Here is a 22,174-nt window from a genome sequence, read left to right as displayed (position 1 = left end):
CGCAGGCCGCCGGGGCCGCCCACAGCCGGAGCGCTGCCTTCGCCGGCCGCGGCCCCCGCTGAGTCCCCGGGGCGGCCGCTGAGGCCCCTCCGGCCGCCGGCCAGGTCTCTCCGCCGCCCCGGCAGCGGGCAGGGCGCCGGCCACCGCTCCCGCAGCCCGCCCGGCGGGAGGCGTTACCGCCCGCTTGAACCGGAACCGGTTCGCGGGGGCCGCCCGGGGCGGCTGCTGCTGCTGCTGCTGCTGCGGTGCCGCTGCCGCGGAGGCTGCGGCGCTGCTGCCTGGGCGGGTGTGCGGAGCGGGCCCGGCGGCTGCGCAGCGGCGGGGGAGGAGGAGGAGGAGCGCGGCGGCCCCGCCGGCGGCGATGGGGCTGTGCCTCGGCGGGCCCGGCGCCGGCTGCCCGCGGAGGAGGGCTTAGGTGCCGCAGCCCACGCCGGCGGGCCGCGCTGCGGGGCCGCCCCCGCGGATGAGCCGCCGGGGGGATCCGCCGGCCAGTGCAGCCGCAGGGCGCCGCAGCCGCCGCCTCTTCTCCCGCCGGTCCCCCGCCTCTCCGCCGCTGCCCATGGCTTCCCGCCGCCCCTGCTGACCCGCCGCCCCTCGCCGCCTCCCGAGCCGGGACCGGGGCCGGGGCCGGGCCGAGAAGATGGGGAACACCACCTCCTGCTGCGTCTCCTCCAGCCCCAAGCTGCGCAGGAATGCCCACTCCCGGCTGGAGTCCTACCGCCCCGAGGCCGAGCTGAGCCGGGAGGACACGGGCTGCAACCTGCAGCACATCAGCGACCGGGAGAACATCGACGGTGAGGGCGGGCGGGAGGGATGGGGAGCCCCCGATCCCCCTCCCCTCCCTGCGGCGGGGCCGCGGCTCTGCCCCGCGGGGGGGCCGGGCCGGCCGGTCCTGCCGCCCGCACACCGGGCCCCGTTGGATCCCCGCGCCCGCCCCCGTGGGGCTCACCGGGGTGTCGCGGTCCAACCCCGCGGGATTTGTCCTCCGGAGCCGCTCCTGTCCCCCGGGGGAGGAGTGTGGGACCCTCCGGGCAGGGCTGGAGCATCCCCCGCCCGCACCCCGCAGGTCCCGGTCCCGGGTGGCGGGTCCCCGCAGGGTGGGGCGAAGCGGCATTACCCACACTCGCCCGCCCCGCCGGGCCCGGGGGTCACGGACAGGTGTCGGGGCTCGGCTGTGGCCCCGGGAAGGGAGCCCCGTGTCAGGGCGGGCAGCGCAGCCCCCGCCGTACCGAGCCGGGGTCGCTGCCAGGCCGCTGCGGGGCTGCGGACGGGAAGGGCAAACCCGGGCGGCGGTAACAGCGGGAGAAATGTTTCCCCTGACAACCTTCTCTTCCAGCCACTTTTTCTTCCTCTGCTGCTGTCACGATGAGGCTCCTGAATCCCTCCTTTCCCTCTCCCTGTCTTTCTCTGCAGTGATAGTCAAAAAAGCCGTATTCCCGTTGGTTTAGTAGCGACCGAATGTGCTGCCGTTTGGGCTAACGGGAATGCAGCTTAATTTTAAAGATGCGGTTTAATGTATACATGTAATTTAGTTTTTGATTAGCAGAGGTATTTACTCCTAAAACTTCACTTGGTGAAAGGTCAGCTATCTCATGGATTAGTTTCCATGGACTGCCTTTGGTCGAAAGCCAGAAAGAGAGACTTTGGTGCACTTCAGTTTGCCTTCCACATTTTTTTTGTGGCTTATTCGATTGTGATTTTTACTACAGAGTTTTATGTTAAGGCAGTTCTTGACACTGGCAAAGTTATGAAGCCTGTAGAAGCGGATAGGTTCCCTCTCTGGTTAAGATTATTTCTTTTAATTAGATACATTTTGGAAATATGAATGTTATTCAGATGTCTCTGCTACACGCAGCTGAAAAATTGGAGTGTAACAGGATCGGTAGGTGGAAAAAAATACTTAATGGTCTGCTCTGAGAAAGCCAGGGAGATGAAAGAACCAATTGTTGATCTATGAATGATTAATTCTTCCAACAGCAGTGTTGTCCAGCATAGCAGCATGCAGCGCTCTCTGATGGTACGGATTTCTCCATCTATACCAACCAGCACGGTCTGCAGGAAAGTTTTTGGTCAGAGATGCGCAGCTTTTGTGCCTTGCTCTTCGTGTGGTTTGTTTTTTCTGGGTGGGAAGAAGGGCATAGGTGGAAGTAGTAAGTGCGTGTGCGCTTGTTAACAATGCAGATAACTTCCTGCGTCTTCGTAGTTCTTTGCAAAAAAAAAAAAAATCTATCTTGGTTGGTTGTTTCATTTGTTGGATGAAGGCATATGTGTGTTCTGTCTCTGTTCCCCTTTAAACTGTGGTATGTTGCAAGGCTGGAGTTGTAACCTGTTGTTAGAAAATTCCTTTTGTATTATTTGTTTTTAAATTTTGTTGGTTTTGATCTGGGACTGTTGTTGGTCCAACGTCGCATATTCAAATGGGCAAGCTGTCTTTCGTTCTGAAAAATAGCAAACAACTTCGGGTTTCCTTTCTGTGTCTTGCCCCTTTTTATGGATAGAATCTGAGAAATAAGTTTTCACGGAGGAGACTGATGGACAATAAATATCCGTACACACAAAACAACTGGAAATACTTTGGGTAAAACAGCTTTTTGAAGCGTGCTTCGCAGGTCTGTTACCCTGGAGTCATGTTCACTGGAGGTCTTTAGGTCAAAGATGACAGAGCGATTACTGTATGTAATGAGATGTTACTGGGTTCCTGAAATTTTATTTCCTATTAGACTAGCTATAATGTTTTTGTTGGATTGTTTGAAGCTGTATGACATACAGATGTTTACAGATGAGGCGCTGGGGTAGGAAAAAGCCTTCACAATCTAGAACTCTAATGGTATTTTTATCATTTTACAATTATGTTCTTTACAATGAAAGCACAACAGCCTGGTTATCTGTGTCATGAAGAGAAAATGCTGGATGTTGACTCCTTAGTGTTCCTGCAAGTCATGAAGTATTTCTAAGCATTTCTAAAATTGGTAGTGTTGCCAAACATACCTTTTTTTTAAATAAGTGATGCCAAAGGCTGATGTGCTGAAAGGAAACTTACTTTGACGCTGTAAATTTATGTTTCTTGCTGCTCTTCAAGTGAGAGCCCTTCCATCCATCTCAGTACATGTGGCAGTGACAGTCGGGCTCTCGAAGTGCAAATCTGTGTCCCCAGCAAGGGTTTACCTCATGAGTGGTGCTGGGGACTGTAACAAATGATGACATGCAGTGTCTGAGTTAATATGTTTCATGTGGCAGTTGCCTTCACGCTCGTATCCATGGAAATTCATGAAACATTTTATTTTTTGGAGTGGGTAAAGCTGCTTGAATAAAACAAGAACTTATAGAACTTTTAAATCATCTGTGGGCTGTTTAAGCTTTTAAAAGTGGAGAGTGGGGCCCATTGCAGGCCCAGTTTCTGGTGGTATGAGAGGGAAAGAGAAAAAGGGATGTCAAACCTTGAAGAGTGATTTAACTGGAAGTTTTAGTACTAGTGTAACTATTTGAAGTTTGCCAGTCTTATATATTTCATAAGGAAATATTCGTCAAATCTGCCTTCAAGATCACGCTTTTGAGTTGTCTCTTATAATTCAAATACAATACCCAATCCAGTAGCGGATTTTCAAAGAACATTTGGAGGAATTCTACTTCAGTAGGAATGGCTTTTATAGCAAGATTTTACCTCTACGTCACTGGTACCTTGTCAGAAAATCTCAATTTCTGTAATATTTCTCAACTGTTTCTGAAGTGGTATCTGAAAGTAAAGGGAATTTTTGAAGAGATTTGATGAGGAGGAATTTATCAAATGACTTACTCTGGAGAATGATGGTGGTGAACTTCTCTTTCTTCCTTTCTTTTCCCCCTCACAAAATTTCTAAGAAGGTAACGACTTCTACAAAAATCAACATATATGCAAAATAATTGCCTCTCTGAATATTGTGCAGTCACTGCGGTCACCAGAATACTTTTTGTTTGTTTGTACAGACTCATGATAATGAACAACACCTAACAGATTTTTACAGGATAATTGTAACGTAGAGAGGTTACCATCTGTTTTTGATGATTTATTGATAAGGGGGAGCTTCAACATTTTTCAGTGCTTTATATTTAAAAGTTTACTTTAAGAAAAGTATGGCAGTCGATTGAAGACTTGCAGATTCCTAGCTCTGTATGTTTGCCATCAAGACTTTTTTTTTTACAGCAGTGTTAATGACAGCAATAAGTAAAAGTGATAGAAACCTTAATGTATCAGAGGCTCTATCTCATTACTGCACCTCAGTAAGTTTGCAGATGACACCAAACTCGATGGGAGTGTTGATTATGCTTGAGGGTAGGAAGGCTCTAGAGAGGGAGCTGGACAGTCTGGATCGATGGGCCAAGGCCAACCGTATGAGGTTTAATAAGGCCAAGTGCCGGGTCCTGCATTTTGGTCACAACAACCCCAAGCAACGCTACAGGCCTGGGGAAGAGTGGCTGGAAAGCTGCCCAGCAGAAGAGGACCTGGGGGTGCTGGTGGACGGCCAGCTTAACATGAGCCAGCAGTGTGCCCAGGTGGCCAAGAAGGCCAACAGCATTCTGGCTTGTATCAGGAATAGCGTGGCCAGCAGGAGTAGGGAAGTGATCGTGCCTCTGTACTCGGCACTGGTGAGGCCTCACCTCGAGTACTGTGTTCAGTTCTGGGCCCCTCTGTACAAGAGGGACATTGAGGTGCTGGAGCGTGTCCAGAGGAGAGCTACCAGGCTGGTGAGGGGTCTGGAGACCAGGTCATATGAGGAGAGGCTGAGGGAGCTGGGCATGTTTAGCTTGGAGAAGAGGAGGCTGAGGGGAGACCTCATTGCCCTCTGCAACTACCTGAAAGGAGGCTGTAGAGAGGTGGGTGTTGGCCTCTTCTCCCAGGTGAATAATGACAGGACCAGAGGAAATGGTCTGAAACTGCGGGAGGGGAGGTTTAGATTAGATATTAGGAAGAATTACTTTACTGAAAGAGTGGTCAGGCACTGGAACAGCCTGCCCAGGGAGGTGGTTGAGTCACCCTCCCTAGAGGTGTTTAAAAAACGTGTAGATTTGGCACTTCAGGGCATGCTCTGAAGGGCAGAGATTGTAGGGGGTTTTTTTGTGTGTGTATGGTTGGACTCAATGATCTCAAAGGTCCTTTCCAACCATGAAGATTCTATGATTTGCATATAAACTTTTGTCTGTGCGATCTGTGTGAGCGTCTGGGTGTATGCAGGGTTTAAATGCTGGCTGGCTGGACTGGCCGTAGGCTGGACTCCGCTTATTCTTCATGTCAGCCGGTCACGCAGCCAGACCCGCTGTTGGTTTAACTTGTGAAAAACCAGCATGTGCCGATGTGCTCATCAAATGTGACTTCTCTGCTTGAAGTGTGATTTCTGTAGTAAGCTTTTCAAGTATGGAGCTGTTGTGGGGGGGACAAAGGGGATATCTTGCCACAAATATAACGGCATGAAGCAAAGCTGATACCCTGTAATGAAATTGGCCAAAAGGCTGTTTTTGAAACAGAGACTAGATTGAGAGTTCCTAGGGTTATTTGAAGGAAAGACATTTCTTAATGATTAGGCCCTCCCCTGTCTCGTCCTTCCCTCTCTCTTCCCACCCCGCCAAAAAAATCTGATTTTTCCCACCCCACTTTTTGTAAACTCCTGCTAAAGCCACTAGGTCATTTTTCATTGCTAGCTCAGATAATGTCATCCTGTGCGACTGTGCATCATTGATAAACCTCTTCAGCCCTTTTCATAATGGGCCAATCATGTTAATTTTTTGCTGCATAATGCACAGGCTCCTAAGAATGAACTGCTTTTTTAAAAGCCATTTGTTTGTTCATTTACGTATATTTTTTTTCTGCACTTCCTTGAAACTGGCATATGGGAGTCTCTGAAATGAGATTAGTTAGTATTTGTGTATCTCTGTCTACTGGCTTTCATAAGAATTACAAGATTTTAGCAAAATACAGGAAAGTTTTAAAATGTCTGCCCCATATACCTAATGAAATTTTGCTGAAAGGGAATAGTGGTGCTTTCAAGAGCCAGGGCATGATGGGTTGCACGTTGTGAAGGAACTGACCTACATTCACAGAAGTCAAGATATACGCACTTGAGAAGCAAATTAAAGATCTAATATGTTGCACGCAGACATTCCTGCTAACACCTGCATTGGAAAAGGATAGCTCTTTTCTTAAAAAAAAAACCAACAAAACAAAACAAAAAAAAAAAACCCAACTTTGGTTTACAGAAATTCTCTTTCAAAAATTTCCTTGTTCCCGTAGCCAGAATTCCTGCACAGAGGTGATCCATAAGCTTTTCAGTACCGTTGTTTGCATTACCTACCTAAGCATTTGTCAGAGGTCATGTATCAAGGTACCACTGCAATCTTCTGCATCAAAAAACTAAAAATAGAGCCTGCTGTGGCCTACATGGCTGAACTTAGTCCTGCCCTGCACACTGCTGGGGAGGCATACCTCACTGCCTGCTTTTTTTCTGCTGCTGTTGGCGTCATCTGTTTATTCTGTGCTGGGCTCTGCTTCTCAAAGAGGCACCACCGTGTTGTACAAAGCCTTCCTAGAAACTCCCTTTCACATTATTCACATCAAATCGGTAAATTTACACCCTTCATGAAGTCACTATTTTCATATTTAGCTGTAGAAGCTTTCAGATGCACACATGCTAAGACTAATCATATTTGAACTTCTGACAAATTTTATTAGTGTGCTGCCATCTGATTAAAATTTTTTCTGAAAGTGAGTTACACAAGATCAACAGTCTTGGCTGGGTAAAGCGGTACTTGAAGCAGAATGACAAGACTTAAAATTACACGTTCCTGGAAATCAAAGGACTACTGTATTTTGAGTTTGGGGTTTTTTTCCTTAGATTTTACATGTAATGAGAATAATGTATCTAAAAGGAATGAACGCCTGTCCACTGTGTGGTCATAGCTATTTTAGCTGATTTTCTGTGCTTACTGAAGGTTTTTCAGACTTTTGGGGCATGTTTGCTGCATGTTTAGGCCTTGCTCAAGGTCAGACCCTACAAAAAGCGGTCCTGAAGCCTGGCACCCCCGTGGTGGGACACCCGTTCCTGAGACATGTGAGATGCTGTTTGCTGCGCACATACAGCAGCTCACTGACACTGTCACTGCCTTTTTCTCGCTGCTCTCTGTAACGTACCATGAGGCTGGAAGGGGAATAAGTGAGCAGAGCCGAGCGCTGCCTCAGAGCCGTCCTTGTCCCGCCAGCCAGCTGCACAGCAGGCGTAGTCTAAATATCTTCCTTGTTCGATATCTTTGCACAAATATGAAATACACTTTACACACTGAAAACATGAACGATGTATAGCCTTTCTCTGAGCTTTCTATGTAGAAATGAATCGACATCATTACTTTTGCTTCTTTTCCTTTGAGCTTGGATAACTAGAGCTTTTAAAATCTATTAATTGTCTATGTGCATTCTGACATATGGAGTGATTTTTTTATATTCCTGCAGAATATTAAATATATGTGCTGTACATCTCTGAAACATATGTGAAGAGCTAGTGAATGTTAATAAACCTTTTAAATTTAGCAATTTTTCATTTAGATAGAATACTCCCAGCAGTATGCTTAGGTGGTGCCTTCACTGGAGTAGTTACCACTTCTGTAACAGTGTTGTCTCCTTACAGTCCAACTTTAAAAGCAAATATTCCAGAATTGCTGATATGGGCTGTTAGGATTTTCATGTTTCCCAATCTGAAGCTTTTTGCAGAAGTTGACCAAAATTAGAGATGGTTTTATTAAGCTCAACTTAAACTACGTTTGTTGCCGATTGTGTAGACCCCATATATCATCGTAACCCGTCCCCCCAGCCAGTTCAGTTTGAGCATCAGCAGCTCCTGACCTTCTTCTGGGCGGACTGGCTTAAATTTAGAGTGCTCATTGGCCTGAACTGGATGGAGAAAGAATTTAGAAGCAGCAGTGTTTTCCTGAAGACTTGTCCTTAGCTAGTATAGAAGCTGGCCAAGGAGCCGTGATTGGCATTAATGGGAAATTACTAGTGAAAGCTGGCTGAAGAATTTGCATGAAATCCTTTCCCCCCCCCCCAGCCCCTTTGTTTTTATTTGTTTGTTTCCTTTCTCATCCCTCCTGTAACATTTTGTGCCTGCAAACTGTAAAGAGTTTATTAGACCAACGGTCATTCAGCTAAGACAAGTTTCTCAGATCAGCAAGAAGGTACATTTTCCATTAAATGGTGTTAATGAAAAGAAAGAAAACTCCATTTCTTTCCAAAAATAATTCTATTTCTGTCAAGTCAGGCTAGTGTTACAGCCATTTTACTGAAATACCTTTGCTGTGCCACCACAGATGCAGCTTGTCCTGCAGAAGTTGTGCTCTTGTCCTGTGGCTTATGATGATGGTATGCACAAAATGTATCGCTAAAAACAATGTTTTTGTCACTTTATTACTGTCTTTGTTGGTGTAAAAATGTTGCAGAAAACTGTAATATTTGAATGCTAAGACAAGTTTAAGGAGTAGAGCTAATCCTAAAATTAAAAGTGAATTGTCATCTACCTCTCATAACATTTCCCACAGTCTCCTCCACTTTGGTTCTTTGAGGGGAAGAGGATCTGCACTGGTATCTGTGTGATATCCTTCTCTCCTTGTAAGAAAAGTCGGCCTTCAACTACTTTTTCATAATTCTCTTAAAAAAAAAAACCCAACCAAACAAAAAACCGCCCAACTTTAGTGAAAAAAAAATTGCATCTCGGGCTCTTTGCTTGCTTGTTTCTTTTTCTGCAAAATGATTCTTACACCCCTCTGGCTGAGATCCAGAAGATATCAGATGGGAAGTGAAAAGATTTACTTTCAACAGTACTGAAACCAAGATGAGACTGTGTTGAAATTTTAAAAGCTTCTTTTCTTTGCTGTATTGCTATTTCATTAAGAGTGGGAATTGATGAGTTATCCTGGAATCCAAAAGTTGGATTGTAAGGAGACAAAACTGTTGCAGAGGATACCGAGGAATTAGTAACTGCCCCCGATTTTTATAAAGCCAGGCTACCCAAAATGTCATGATAAGGTGCATTGTTACTAAATGAAGATGTGAGACTGGTGGTGCAGGGATCCTTTTCTAGATTTTGAGCAAAATTAGGGGCTTATTGGCATGCTTAAAATTGTTTCTGGTATGCAGTTTATCCCAGCGCATTAGTGTTCTGGGAAATGGTACCTTCCTGTTGCTGTGTTGTTATTTGTGTTATGACATCCTACTGAATGCTTCCAGCTGATAAAGAAACTTATTACGATATTTGTTGCTGAAAAGAATGCATTGATTTCAGACATTGAAAATAATACTGCATGAGAAAGAAGCTATACTTGATCAGCAAAGATGGTTTTAAATGCTATCCTACACTTTCTGGCTTCTTTGGAAACTCCCTGAGGAGGAGGTAGTTCAGGAATTGTGAGTATATGTGAGGTTGTGTGTGTGAAATGACTGGCAGTAGTTATTTTTCTGTGCTTATAGTTTGGTGGCTTTTGTTTGTTTGGGGTTTTTTGCTTTTGTTTTTGTTTTGTTATTTTTATTTTTTTTTTTTAGTATTTATCAATAGTTCCTTTTTACACCTAAAAATACTGTGGTTACATTATCCTCTTTTCTGACCTTCCTAAGGAACGAGATTGCGTGAGTTGAAGATCCAAAGTTAGGGAACTGTAACTGGTCCTGAGCAAGGCAGGACATGCTTCCCTGCTTTGGCTCAAGGGAACTTTCGGGCTGTGGTCAGCGAGCTTTACAAGCAGTAATTACATCTCTGAAGTACTTTGTGAGCTGTTTTTTTCTGTAAAATGATGCAAGTGATCTACAGACCTTGAAGAAGCTCTTTCAGCATTTGAAATTAATTAGACCTCTTGATTCCTAGGCCGATGTTCTGAGTTTTAGATGTCATCTGTTTTTCTAGCTTGAAAAAAGGTGTCTGTATGTTAAACCATCGTATATACAGTTTACATTCAGAGAGCTGTAGTCTCTACTAATTTGGTGTGTGTCCCTTCCATTTCCTCCTCCTCTAAGAACGCTGTTAAAATAACCAGTGTGAAATACAGAGTAGAAAAAGTTATGATCAAGAACATGCAGACAACCCTAATAGAAATTTTTATTTCTAGATGGTTGTTTTGCTTATTGTAGCATTGCTGTCTCCTGACTGTCCGGGAGAGAATATCACAGCTGTTACGAAACAGGACCTTTACAATCTGTCCTGATACCTGTTTTCTTTTCTTTTCATTTTGGAGGACTTCAAAGGACTCGTTTTGGTTTTATTAATTAAGTTTATGAAACTGTATAACTGAAATCAACAGAGATAAAATTCATAATGGTAAGTCCAGTTATTGCAGAGTTTTTTGCACTTAGGAAAAATCCCACAGTTTCAGATCTTATTAGAAAGAATTATATTTCTCGTTACTAACACAGTTTCAGCTACGGCTATAGGCAGGATCTTAAAGTCATTGGATCTTCAGACTCAGTAAAGTCTGTTGAGGATGATCTTTAATTTGAAATTGTCTGCCCTATTCACTATCCCTGTTAAAATAGGGAATGTAAATAACCTTTTGACATAGTTGTTCATATATATGGTTCGAAATTGTAGTGTTTTGACTATGAAATAGTAATCAATGATAGATGAACTTGCATTTGGAGTGAACAGTTCCTAGAAAGGGATTCTGAAATGAAGATACGGGAGCTTTCTTCTGATTCGTCTTTTGATATGTCTTGCTATGTGGTGATATGTAGTAGATTTGAAGTTCAGATGTTAAACTAAACATGAAGATAAAATCCAGCTTCATGAGTGAATGACAACATCTTTTGCGCGTACCTCTGCTATAAGCTGCGTGTCAGTCCCACCCGATGCTCCCCACGGACACACAGCTCTCCGTGGCACTCCGTTCCTGAAGCTTTTTATTGTGACTGTTCCTACCTGGCAGAAATCCATATGCATTTTATTCAGTCCGTCAGTCGAGGTGGGAAGGGTGTGAGGAGTTTGGAAATACAATTGTGTTTTAAGCTTTCGAGTTGTGCTTCCTGCAGCTAAATGTCCTCCTCCCTTCTAGGATAATTCATTTGGCATGATCAGTGTCTCGTGTACTGCATCGACAATATACAGTTACCTTCTCCGTGTCAGACACTGAAAGAAATTGTAATTGTAATTTTGCAGATGGATATGTGTACTTTTTTGGGGGTTTAGGTAGGAGAAGGATTCCTGTAACTGAGGTGGTCCTGGAGAGCCAGTCTGTGACAAAAAATAATACGCAGATCTAACTGGTTGTAGTGTGGAGAAAAACAAGCCAATACTGCCTTTCAAAGCTAAAGCAAACAAACAAACAAATTTAAATTCTGTATATAAGCAGTGATGTAAATTCTACATCTAGGAACTTGTTTCCCCTTGGCAAAATGGATATTTAAGTAAAAGGGACATTGCCAAGTTAAATTTAACTGGAAATGAATGTTTTGTGAAAAGTAAGCTCTCGACCTTAAGTCACATTTCTTTAAAAAATATTATAGTAAAGAGTTATTTTTATAACAAGTATTTGAATCACAGTTTTGCAATCCAAACACTGAAGCTTTATGTTACTACCCGAGAACCTGAACTTAAATTGAGCAACTGCTCTCGTATTTTCACGTATCTGGTTGTGTGGTGGCCTTTTTTTTTTTTTTTAACTATTTTTCTCCTTAGTGCATGCTTTAATTTTTGAATTTAATATTCAGTTCAACAGCAGTGAAGTTATGCATGGGTGTGGGTAGAAAAGGAGAAGAGAACTTAAGGGAGCACATCAGTTGTTCTTTTGTCTCTGGTTTTGTGTGGACCATCTCAACGTGGGTTCACATGGGTGTCAATGTATTTGTTACTCTAGGAAAAAAAAAAAGTATATTAATACTGGCTTATTACGCAGTGGTTATTGAAGCGAAGTATGGTAATTTCTGAGATTGTGCTTTCTGCCAAGCGTCATATGCTGAAGAGAAGGTAGCTGCTCGCTGAGGGTGAGCCGCTGCCTGATGGAGCTGGTGTGTGCAGCAAGGTCCTGGGCACACGGCCGATGTCCTCGTGTCCTTCTGTCCCTGGTGGCTGAGGTTAGCTGAGCTGAGCTTCTGTTACTGGGTTGCTGGATAAGTGCGTGATGTGAAACCAGCGTGGCATTTGTCTTTGGGATGTTTGCGAACTTCAGGAAGCTCTAGAAGTGAAGGCTAGACAGACTAGCCTTGGTGGAGATACAGACTAGGGTTAGGTAGCAGACTCGCCCCCCCGAATTATTATTTTTTTTGTGTGTGTTCTTGGATTAAATCTTTGTAGCTAAGATTTTATATTTAAAATGTTTTGGAAAATAGCATTTTAAAAGTTAAATGTTATTTTCTCTTTTTTTTTGGGGGGTGTGTGTCATGTTGCTGGTATAATGTCAAGTATAATGTTAAAATTCGCTTTCAGCTGAAAGAGAAGTATATTCCTTTTTGATCATTGCCCTTCTCCGTCCCTTTAGCTTTAGCAAGATTGTCTGATTTTTTTTTTCTCTCCTTCCCCCCTCCCCCTTTTTTTTCTTGTTTATCTCTGTCATTGTCTGCCTTACTTGCCTCCTGCCTGTGCTTTTCAGCCCAACCTTCTTCTACCCACAACATACAGAAGTTCCTGTCTCTGATCTCATCTCCTCTTATTTGACCCCTTCTGTTTTGCTGTGCTTTTTGAGTGATGAGAAGTACACAATATGTACACACGAACGGTGTGTTCTAGAGCGGGGTCTGTGTGATGACCCCAGGATGGCATCACAACTTTCAACGGTGATTTCAAAACCCTGTTGTAGATTACATCATGTTTGTGTTTCAACATCTGCTGCACATTCCTAGTTTCCTACCTCTCCTGCCTGTTTTACAGTCAAGAAAATAAAATAATCCTTGTTTTCTCCGGCCTGTGTGTCTGTTATGCACATATTGGTAAGATTTCTGTATTTCCCCCTTGTATCTTTGGACTTTTCAGTAGCATTGAATGTGTTTTTTCATCTCTGTAATTTTCTTCATGACTTTTGGAAATGTGTTCTTTATGATGAATTTACATCCTGGATTACAGTTTGGGATTACAAATAAACCACAGTGCATAAATTGTAATTTTTTTAATAGGCTCTGTGGATGTGTAGGTTTTTTCTTTTTAAAGAGTAGCAGAACGCATACAGACTGCTTTCTTCTAAATAAAAAGCTGCTAGTTAGTAGCAGTATTAAGATTTGCAATTCATGGAAGAAATTTCCTGGTAATTACCGTCTCTGTAATTGATGCCCTGCCCATGCTTCAATGTGTCCAGCTGTATGTAAATCTTCTCTAACTACATATTTTTGCATTTCTTTCCTGATGTAAATGAGGAGTCTCTGAGGAGTCTCCTTGGTTTCTATTTGGGGACTCAAATCTGACTGATTTGGCATCGCCTAATTGCAAGGCAGGATCTGTTGCTAAAAAAGGTTTTTCTTTCTATTGAGGGGGTGGGAAGGTGTGACTCCTGAGCTCAGAGGAGGTCTGTGGGGCTGGCGACTGGCTTCTCCTGGCCAGGGCCACCTGGCAAACCAGGTGGCACCGCGGGGTTAGCAGGGCTGTCGCTGTTGGGTTGACGGGGTCCAGCTCAAGCAGCCCAGCCCTGTCCTGCTGGGGAATGGTGGGACCAAAAAGGAGTTTCCATCTCCCACTCGTGGCCCATGTCTGGTACTCCTCCTTCCCTTGGGTTTGCTGGTCTGTAGCTCTTGTCCATGTGAAGGTTTTAGTGTGTGGCTCCGTAGGTCAGAAAGGCTCTCCAGCCCCGTTGTCGTCCACTTCTCTTAAAAAGTGTTTTGCAGAAAGTTGCTGGAACAGTCACGAGTGCTTCTTGTGCTCTACTTGCTGGCCATGCCGTCATCTCCACAAGCAGCTCCTTCAGTCTAATGGTGCTGTGCTAATCAAACCTGTGGGGAATGTTGCACGTTAAGTCAGCACTCTGCCAAATGTGCCTGTAGCTGTATGACTGGACTTGTCTTATTTATGTGACAAAAATGAGTGCAGGCATCTAGATCTCAAGAGAATGTGCTGACCTGCTTGGGCCAATGTCAGTTCTTACATGGGGGTTTTATTCTTGTTTTTCACCAAGGCGAAATAATTTTGGTGCAGGTATGCCAGAAATAAGCTGTTAAAGGTAACCTGTCAAATAAGAGGTGGGAAAAAAAGATAACTCTTGATATAACTGCTTTGGTGTGTGCAGCAGTATATCATTAAGCATTGTGAAGCTTCAGTTGAGCAGTGCACGTAAACTGTACGCTCAAGTCCATTGCTAGCTGCAAAGGGCTTATATTTGCAGTGAAATTACAGCATCTGAGCTTGTTCTTATCTTGCAGCTAAGTCCTGTGATAAGTTTGCTAAACAGGGCCTGTTAAAATAATTGAGAACATGGAGCTTGCTCTTGCAAGATGCTTAGCATTCAGTTGTCTGTTCAGCAAAGCACTTACTGAGATATTGCATCTGATTTATAAATAGTCTTATTAACTTCCTACTGCTTGCCATAGTTCTCTTTCCTGAGGTCCTTTTTTTTAATATCTGTTAGGAAATAATAGGGAAAGTATGTGCTGATAAATTTTTATTGTTGTCTTCTAGAGAGTTGGTAATATCTAGCTGTAATCTGGCAAATAATTTCACCCAGGAGCCTGTTTGATCTCTGGAAAGATCTCTGCAGCATCTTTCAAGGAAGAGTCTGCCAATGTTTACTTATCGTTTGGAGAAAAAACCTAAGACTTGGTTCCAGAGAGCAGTTTTGTGTCAGTGCTAAATGGAATTACCTCTGTCCTCTTGCTGCCTGGGTCTGCTTTCTTTGTGCACCCACTGTATTTGGTTGTATCCTTCTCTTTTGTCTTCTGTTTATCCGTTTGTGGCAGGGTTTATTTTTTTGCAGCAAGTAAGCTTTCTTATCCTATCAGGCTGAAGTTATTATCCAGGACTGGGTCATGATAGCATTTTTTGATCCCATAAATAAACTTGGGTTTAGTGTATTTTCCTAATGGAGCTTAAAACAGATGGGAAGAAAAAGTCACGGTTTCCCTATGACAATATATAGCCGCTAGCCCCAGACACATGCCTATGTATCTTAAATAAATAGCTAATACATTGGTAGTTGTCATTAATTATTTCCATTAGCTTCATTCCTTTGATTAAAAGGGATCGTTATCATCTCCATGGTGGTACATCGACCTAGTAAACAACGGAGAATCAGAAATTACTTGCGAATGAAGGTTGTTGTGATGAACAACGCTCTTTATGTATTCATGCCTGCGCTTATTAATATAGTATATTAATAATGGGTGAGTTGTGTTTTCAAGCTCAGACAGCAGTAAAGAAATGTCCTCAGCTCTCTGTTTACCAGAAAGATGGAATTAAACAAAAAGGATTGATGAGATTTACAAAGAAAGCTGAAGGCGATCTGGATATTAAATAGTCTTGCAAAGACTGTGCCTGACTTTTGAGAACAGAATTTATTTTTGACTTTATATATGTCCTCTTCCCCTTAATGGAAATTCCTTTATTTCCCCGTTATAAAAGATTTTTATTTTTTAAAGACAGTGTCTTGATGCCGCAAGCTAGCATTAAAAATAAGAGTAGTCATCTTTCAAGCAAAGCAATCTCCATGTCAACAAGTAATATTTGTGAGAGAATTAAAAGCCCTTGAAACACATTAGAAGACACGTGGTGAATGGGTAGGGAAACACTGTTTTATTCACTGGTACTACAGACTGTAGTAGGAATTTCAGCATCCCTAAATTGCTTTCTTAAATACCCTTCTCTCAGCTCTAAAACTCATTTAGGGTTGAATACTAATTTCTTGTAAATAAGCTTAACTGAGCTCAGTGGAACTACACTGAAGAAAATTTATCTCTTTATTTTCCAAAGCGATGTATCGAGGCAGCTCTTGAAGTCAAATACAAGTTTTGGGAGTTCCCTCAGGCTGCGTCAGTTTGCTGAGAACTCTAAGAAAATAAATAGATGGGTTTGCTGCCTGTTAAGACCACGTAAAAAGCAAATCTACTTCTTGTAGCAAAACTGCTTCCTTGAAAGTAAAATAATGCTGTGAGATTTGTGGAATAGATTGAGTTTTAGCTGTGGGGTTGGGGTTTTTTTGTGTGTGTATATATATACATATATACGTGTATATATAAAAAACCCCCACAGCCTTTGTGTAAAGAAAATCAGGGGTTCTGTGTGAACATAGAAGCCATTGGGACATAGGTTTCTGCCAGGAACGTGAAATCAAATAGAGCTGATAACAGCCAAAGACTGCTAATGTGTTCACGCCTCCATACGCTGTACAATAGGTCTTGACTTTATTGTTTGTTCTCAAAAAGGAAAAAAAAAAAAGGTGAAAAATAACCTTCCTGTTTGTAGTCAGAAACTAGGTATTCTTCTGGGGTTTGGTCCTTTTGTTCATGGCTCAGATAGGAGTTTTTCTTTCTCACCACTCCTGGCTGAAAACCCTTTTCTTAAGGGTTAAGGAGTGAAGGTCGTATATATGCTGAGAAGTGCCCTATGGCCCTGCAGGGCAACCGCGTGTGGTATGCTTCTTAGGGTCATCGGTTGGGACGTATGAAAGACAGGATCAGCAACTTTGCTCTCCTGTTGAAGATGGATTTAGCATTAAATGATACATTTGACTTGGTGTTTTCTTTCTGAGTGAAGTCCAGCAAGTGTCTCTACTTAGAGATTAATTTATAGTTGCTTTGGTAGTAGTTACAACCTGGAGATAAGGAAATCCTTTCTCACCTTTTCAACTGTTTAGCAAAGGACAGACTTTTTTCCTGTCTCAAATATTTTCTCTGTGAAAGGGTATCTAAAAGGCAGCTGACCAACTGTTCTTCTGTCTCCCTCCCTTCCTTCAGACAAAGGGTCTGTTACTGCCTATGTTTATTTCTGATGAGTGTTTGCTATGTATATAGCATGCTAAGATTTTTCACTACGTAAGGCTGACTTTCAAAAAGGCAAACCACTTGATTACTCTGTAAGGTTAAAGAAAAAAAGGCAAAATAAGCCTTTACTAAGTTTTACCACCTTCCAGAAAGTGCGTTACATACTTGTCCTCGTCTTCAAGTGTTGTATTAGCACGTAACAGAGGATTTGAGAAATCCCACAGCTGGTCAAGCCAACATCCCTGAGGGCAATGGCTGCTGAAAGAACGTGCGTAGAAACATCTGCCCACTGCAGTATTAGAAGAGCTTTACAGAACTGAACAATACCTGTAAACATGTAAATGGAGAAGACAAGAAATAGATCTGTCTTTGGGTGTGACCTTATTTTTAAAGGTAAGACAGTACTAGCCTTAAAAAAAAAAAAAAAAAAAAAAAAAAAAAAAAAAAGTCATTGTGTATAAACCTCTGTGTTAGATTTGGGTGACTTCTGGTACAGGAAAGTAAGTTTGTGGGAGTATTTTGGAGTGAGCTCCTGTATTTCCCAGCAGAAGGGCACGTGCTGGAGTCCTATGGAAATTTGCTGGTATGTGAGCAGCAGGCACCCTTAGATATTTGACACTTTAATTTTGCTGAGCTTTGGCTACATTGAGGGTCTACGAGCACACCGTGACAGGTTTTCAGAGTCAACTAGAATACTGAACAATGCTAATTATTTATTGTTTACTTAATATTTTTCTTAACAGAAGAAGGTCATTCTGAAAGACAGTTATCCCATGTTGTTATGTTTTATAAGGACATGCAAATCAAGTTAGATTTTCAATATGAAATACGATTTTAGTGCTTATGCAGTACAATGACATGCCTTTACAGACTGAGGTTTGCTTTTGGCCTTAAAGGGAAGAGCGAGGCATCAACTCCCTCAGGGTCAGCTACAGAAATGGCATAGGCTTCCCAAAACTAAGTTTTCAGTCCTGGCCTTCTGATTTCTGAAGGAGCTATAGCCAGCTTTATGGTGCCTATAGTTCTTTTTTTTGTGTAGAACGCTGGGGGTGATTTGGGTATTACATGGCCTATAAATGGTTTTTGCTGGGAACGCAGTGAAACCATCAGCTGTGGTTCGTCATCTGGGTTTTCCTTGCCCGATAGCAGTGTGTGATGGGGAAAAGAAACTGGAAACATGAAACTTGGGTTAACAGTTACATTTCTGTTGCTCTGTGTGTTAGAGCGTGTTAGCACACTGAAAAGAAAACTGAATTTATATTGGGAAAGGCATTACTACTGGATGAAAGGAAGTGTTTTCTTCTAGAAAAGGTGTCTTCCAGGATATGCTGCAGTTGATTATATAGGCAGCTTTAGTAATTGCGAAAATTATATGCTCGAAAGTTAAGTAAAATTCAGAGGTTAAAGTTGAGAACTAGCCACGTGGTGAAGGTGGATGTGCGTCTCAAATCTCATGGTGCCTTAAACAATATATTAGGGGGAAAAAATTGTTAACGTTCCCCCCCACCCTCCCCATTCTGAACTGCATTTATTCACAAGATAGATATTCAAGGAGGAAGTAATATTGCAATTTGAGATCGCAGTCAAGTGTTCGTGCATTTGTGGCATTATCGTTTCGGTTCCCTTTCATTTCCAATGAATAGAAGAACCTTTTCAAAGATTGCATTTCACAAAAGATTACTGTTCAGATTATTCAGTTTAGGATAGTCAACAGGTGACGTTCTAGACAATAATTTTTATGTATTTATTTTATGTAAAGTCTGTCCAGAACACTGATTAAGAAAGTACTTTTACTCTCACCTTTTACTCCAGCAATTTTGGGCTAGTTAAAAAAAAAAAAAAAAAAGATTTAATGTCTGTTTGCATATCTTGATTTGAAGTCTAATGGAGAACCCAGATAAAACCTGCCAAATGTTACTCGGTCAGTGTTTTTGAAACTGCCTCTTATCCAGCTCAAATTCTGAGCTTTGAACTCTTGTCCATTTTTTAATATACCTTCTATCATTGTTTTAAAGCCCTCCCTAGTCATTTCTGAAATTGCAATAAAGTAACTACTTTACAAAATCTGGATATGAAAATAAATAAGCAGAAGGTGCTATTAGTCTGTCACCTCTCTGTTGTTGCTTGCTGCTACCTACTCCTAGCCACTGCCCGTGACTTCACTGATGTCTCAGATGCTCTTTTCTGCCTGTTTCCTGAAAGTGAAAGTTTTACACACAACTTAATAAACAACCCTTTGGCGTTCCGCTGTTTCTTGCATCTAAAGATAAGAGCAAACCAGCTGGTAAGTACCTCCGGCGCAAGCGTACAATGTGACATGGACTACTGCATGTGAAACGGGCATTTTAGCAGAGCATCCCGTGCGCAGTGTTGTTCTCTCGGTTGCGTTCCGTATCTCACGTTGGTTAGATGTGTTCAGCAGCGGGGGCTGTCTCGGGGACAAGGTACAGCCAGCACACGTTGTGTTTCTGCTCGGGGGTGGCTACGTCTAATTGCTGGATGAACAGTCAGAGTCCACCATCAGCCGTCATCCTGCTGTTGCTGTTTAGCTGGAAATTGTTCAGTGATGGGCGCTGAAACACCAGCCAGGCAGATGGAAAGACAGGATTTAACAAAACGAAAGTCTTCGCGTTGGCATTTACCGTCTCCGTTCTTTCTTCTGTTTTAACTTTGTCATAAGGGAGTGGAAGAATGTTGCTCTAATTAAAGAAAAATAATTGCAAGCAGGTGTTAATATTGTTAACTCTGGTTTGAGTTTATCCTTCCAACTGTATCTGCTAACCAAGATACATAAGCATTTTCTTTGTGAGGCTGCTCTTCTGTCATTTTGATGAGATTAAGTTAGCTCTTAGACTATTAGTAGATAACTCCAGTTTTATTTGTATTGCCATTGAAATATTCTTTATGCATTCAGTACGCATTTTCATGCTTAAAAGAAAATTTTCTGTAATTGACAAACACTGCTTATTTTCTGATTCAGTTGGACATCCTTACCTCGTGCTGACTGATGTGTAGAAACCCCTATAGACCACTGACAGATTGTCTGCTTTCTAGACAACTGTTCTTGTCTTTTCTTTGTTATGAATACTTAAATATTCTGATTTTTAAATGAATGTATTTTCAGAAGCTTCCTGTTACAATTGAAATCCTACCAATTTCCTTCCGTTTTCCATTTCAAGTGGTCCTTTATAGACCTCTCGACTATTTATTTTCTGCTCTTTTCTCTGTTGCTATGTGAAAAATGTTCTTTTGCATAGGGTAAATTCAATGTTTGCCGATATGCTCAGCTATGTTATGATATGCTGATCCTTATTTTTTTAAAAAAATTGCATAATCCTTCTGGTAACAATAATTCCCACATATACGTATTTGCTTATATGTGTGTGTGTGCATGCGTATATATATATATATATACACACACATATATACTTAAAACCACCGAGAATGGTTTGAGACTTCTGATTGTTTATGCACTGCAGGATATTGAGAACTGTAGGATGCATACAAAACAGAGCGAAGTGGTACAGAAGCCAAAAATACTGTTCTGGAAATTCTAAGCAAATATCGTGTCTCTGTCCTTCCCTCTCTTCCCCTCCCTCTCTGTTTATATATGACTCATTTTGCTTATTAATGTTTCATATAGAAAGTTAACATGGATGAATATTTATAAAATAGATGTATCACCTTGAAATGTAAGTGTGCTAGAAAGTAAGATGAACAACGCTTAAATGTCATATCAAGAAACTTATCCAAACTAAGAAATACATATTTTTGTTTTGATAAAAGAATTGATGCCTAATCATGCAAATCAACTTTTTTTACAACTGTGATTTTGCTATTTTCATTATGATCATTTTGATGTGATTAGTTATCTGAAATTAAAACTTTTTAAAGTTTTTTTTTTTTCATTGTATTTCTAGTTTTGAATGGGCACTCCTCACGTAGTTAGGAAAGGCCAGCTACACGTCCCATGTGTAACGAGCGCTAAATCGGAGTACTGTGGGTCTCCTTATTTCGAATAGAGTTTTCTCATTTTCTTCTGTCGTGCTTCTTGTTTCATGAAGTAGACATCCAAAAGAGAGGAATCAAAATCTCACTGTAAGGAGTGCAACAGCACAAATCCGTGAGAACAACACAAGTCTGTATTATTCTCAGAAGTCGGAGAGGACCTGCTGTCTTAAGAGACATGCTTATTATTCACTTTAAGTAGCTTGCTGGGGTGGCACTGTGAAGTTAAGATATGGGAACTAAGTCTTTAAAACCTCTGTTACAGCATTTAAGTGTGTGAAAGATCTGACTGGGTTATTTTGCTCTCGCCTTTGGAGAAAGCAAATAATTCAGTAGGATTCCAGCGTCTGATTGAGTGGCCTTTTTTCCAGGGAATTTCAGATATGTTATTTTTAGTGAAACACCAAATCACACCTGTATGATTTAGCATTTAAACGTTTATAATATTAGTTTTGTATTGATTAACAGTATTGCTGGGAAGTATTTTTTCCATCACAAAGAAGTGGAGTTTCTTTTTTTCCTCTTTAAGGCTGCTTTAGCTCATTGCATGATGCTGTAGTGCAGAGATTGTTCATTTCCTAGCAAAACTGAAGTCAGAACAGGGTGGCAAAAAAGCTTCAGGGTTAACCCTGGTCTCTGTGGGCACACTGATCCCTTGGAAGGAATATCTTTCTTTTGTTTTGTCTAGTTCTAATCTTTGTTTCTGTGGTGGAGAAACAACCCCCGAGTAATGAAGTCCTTTGACAGACTATTTTCCTTCACTAAATTAATTTATTTACAGACTTTTAAGCATTCTAAATTCTTCAAAGTCCCAAATTCTGATGCTAATTCCAGATAAACCGGTCACACCTGTGCTCATTTATCTCAACACTGTAATCCCTTTTAAGGGCTTGAAATTTCCTTTTTAATCTGCAGCCTCACATCACAGTGTCTCCTTTCAAAGCCACTCATGCCTGCGCTGAAGTTGATGGCTGATACCATCTGAGGCCATGGCAGGCTGGAGCCTGATGAGTTTTATCTCTGTCTGCCATAATGTGCCTATAGCAGGCAAAATTTCTGGTATAATCACTTTACATTTGTATTCTAAAAATGTTGTGCCAGTCAGTTATTTTCTATGGAACCAATACAAATAACCAGTAAGTAAACAAAACGGTCATTTTAAAATAATGTTCCTTGTGCAGCTGATACAAAGGTGCCCTGTAAATACTGGACTTTAGACGTGTGGGACAGGTTTCAAATTTTATACTATTTGTGAAATGACTCTGGTGTTTA

General features: G+C 42.0%; 1 protein-coding gene across 2 annotated transcripts in view; it reads left to right on the top strand.

The window, feature by feature from the left end:
- Positions 1 to 395: 395 nt before the first annotated feature.
- CCNY (cyclin Y) overlaps positions 396 to 22,174 on the top strand; it is a 128,277-nt gene continuing 106,498 nt past the window's right edge. Inside the window, exon 1 of one of the 2 annotated variants that reach the window (XM_074574201.1) lies at positions 396 to 794. In XM_074574201.1, coding sequence (XP_074430302.1) covers positions 641 to 794 — 154 coding nt within the window. In that variant the 5' untranslated portion in view covers positions 396 to 640. The remainder of the gene's footprint in view (positions 795 to 22,174) is intronic. The other variant, XM_074574204.1, reaches the window with a different exon arrangement.

Source organism: Larus michahellis, chromosome 2, assembly GCF_964199755.1.
Source record: "Larus michahellis chromosome 2, bLarMic1.1, whole genome shotgun sequence".
In the NCBI taxonomy this organism is placed as follows: domain Eukaryota; kingdom Metazoa; phylum Chordata; class Aves; order Charadriiformes; family Laridae; genus Larus; species Larus michahellis.
The sequence above is the reverse complement of the archived record's forward strand: the minus strand, read 5'-3'. Positions and strand labels throughout refer to the sequence as shown.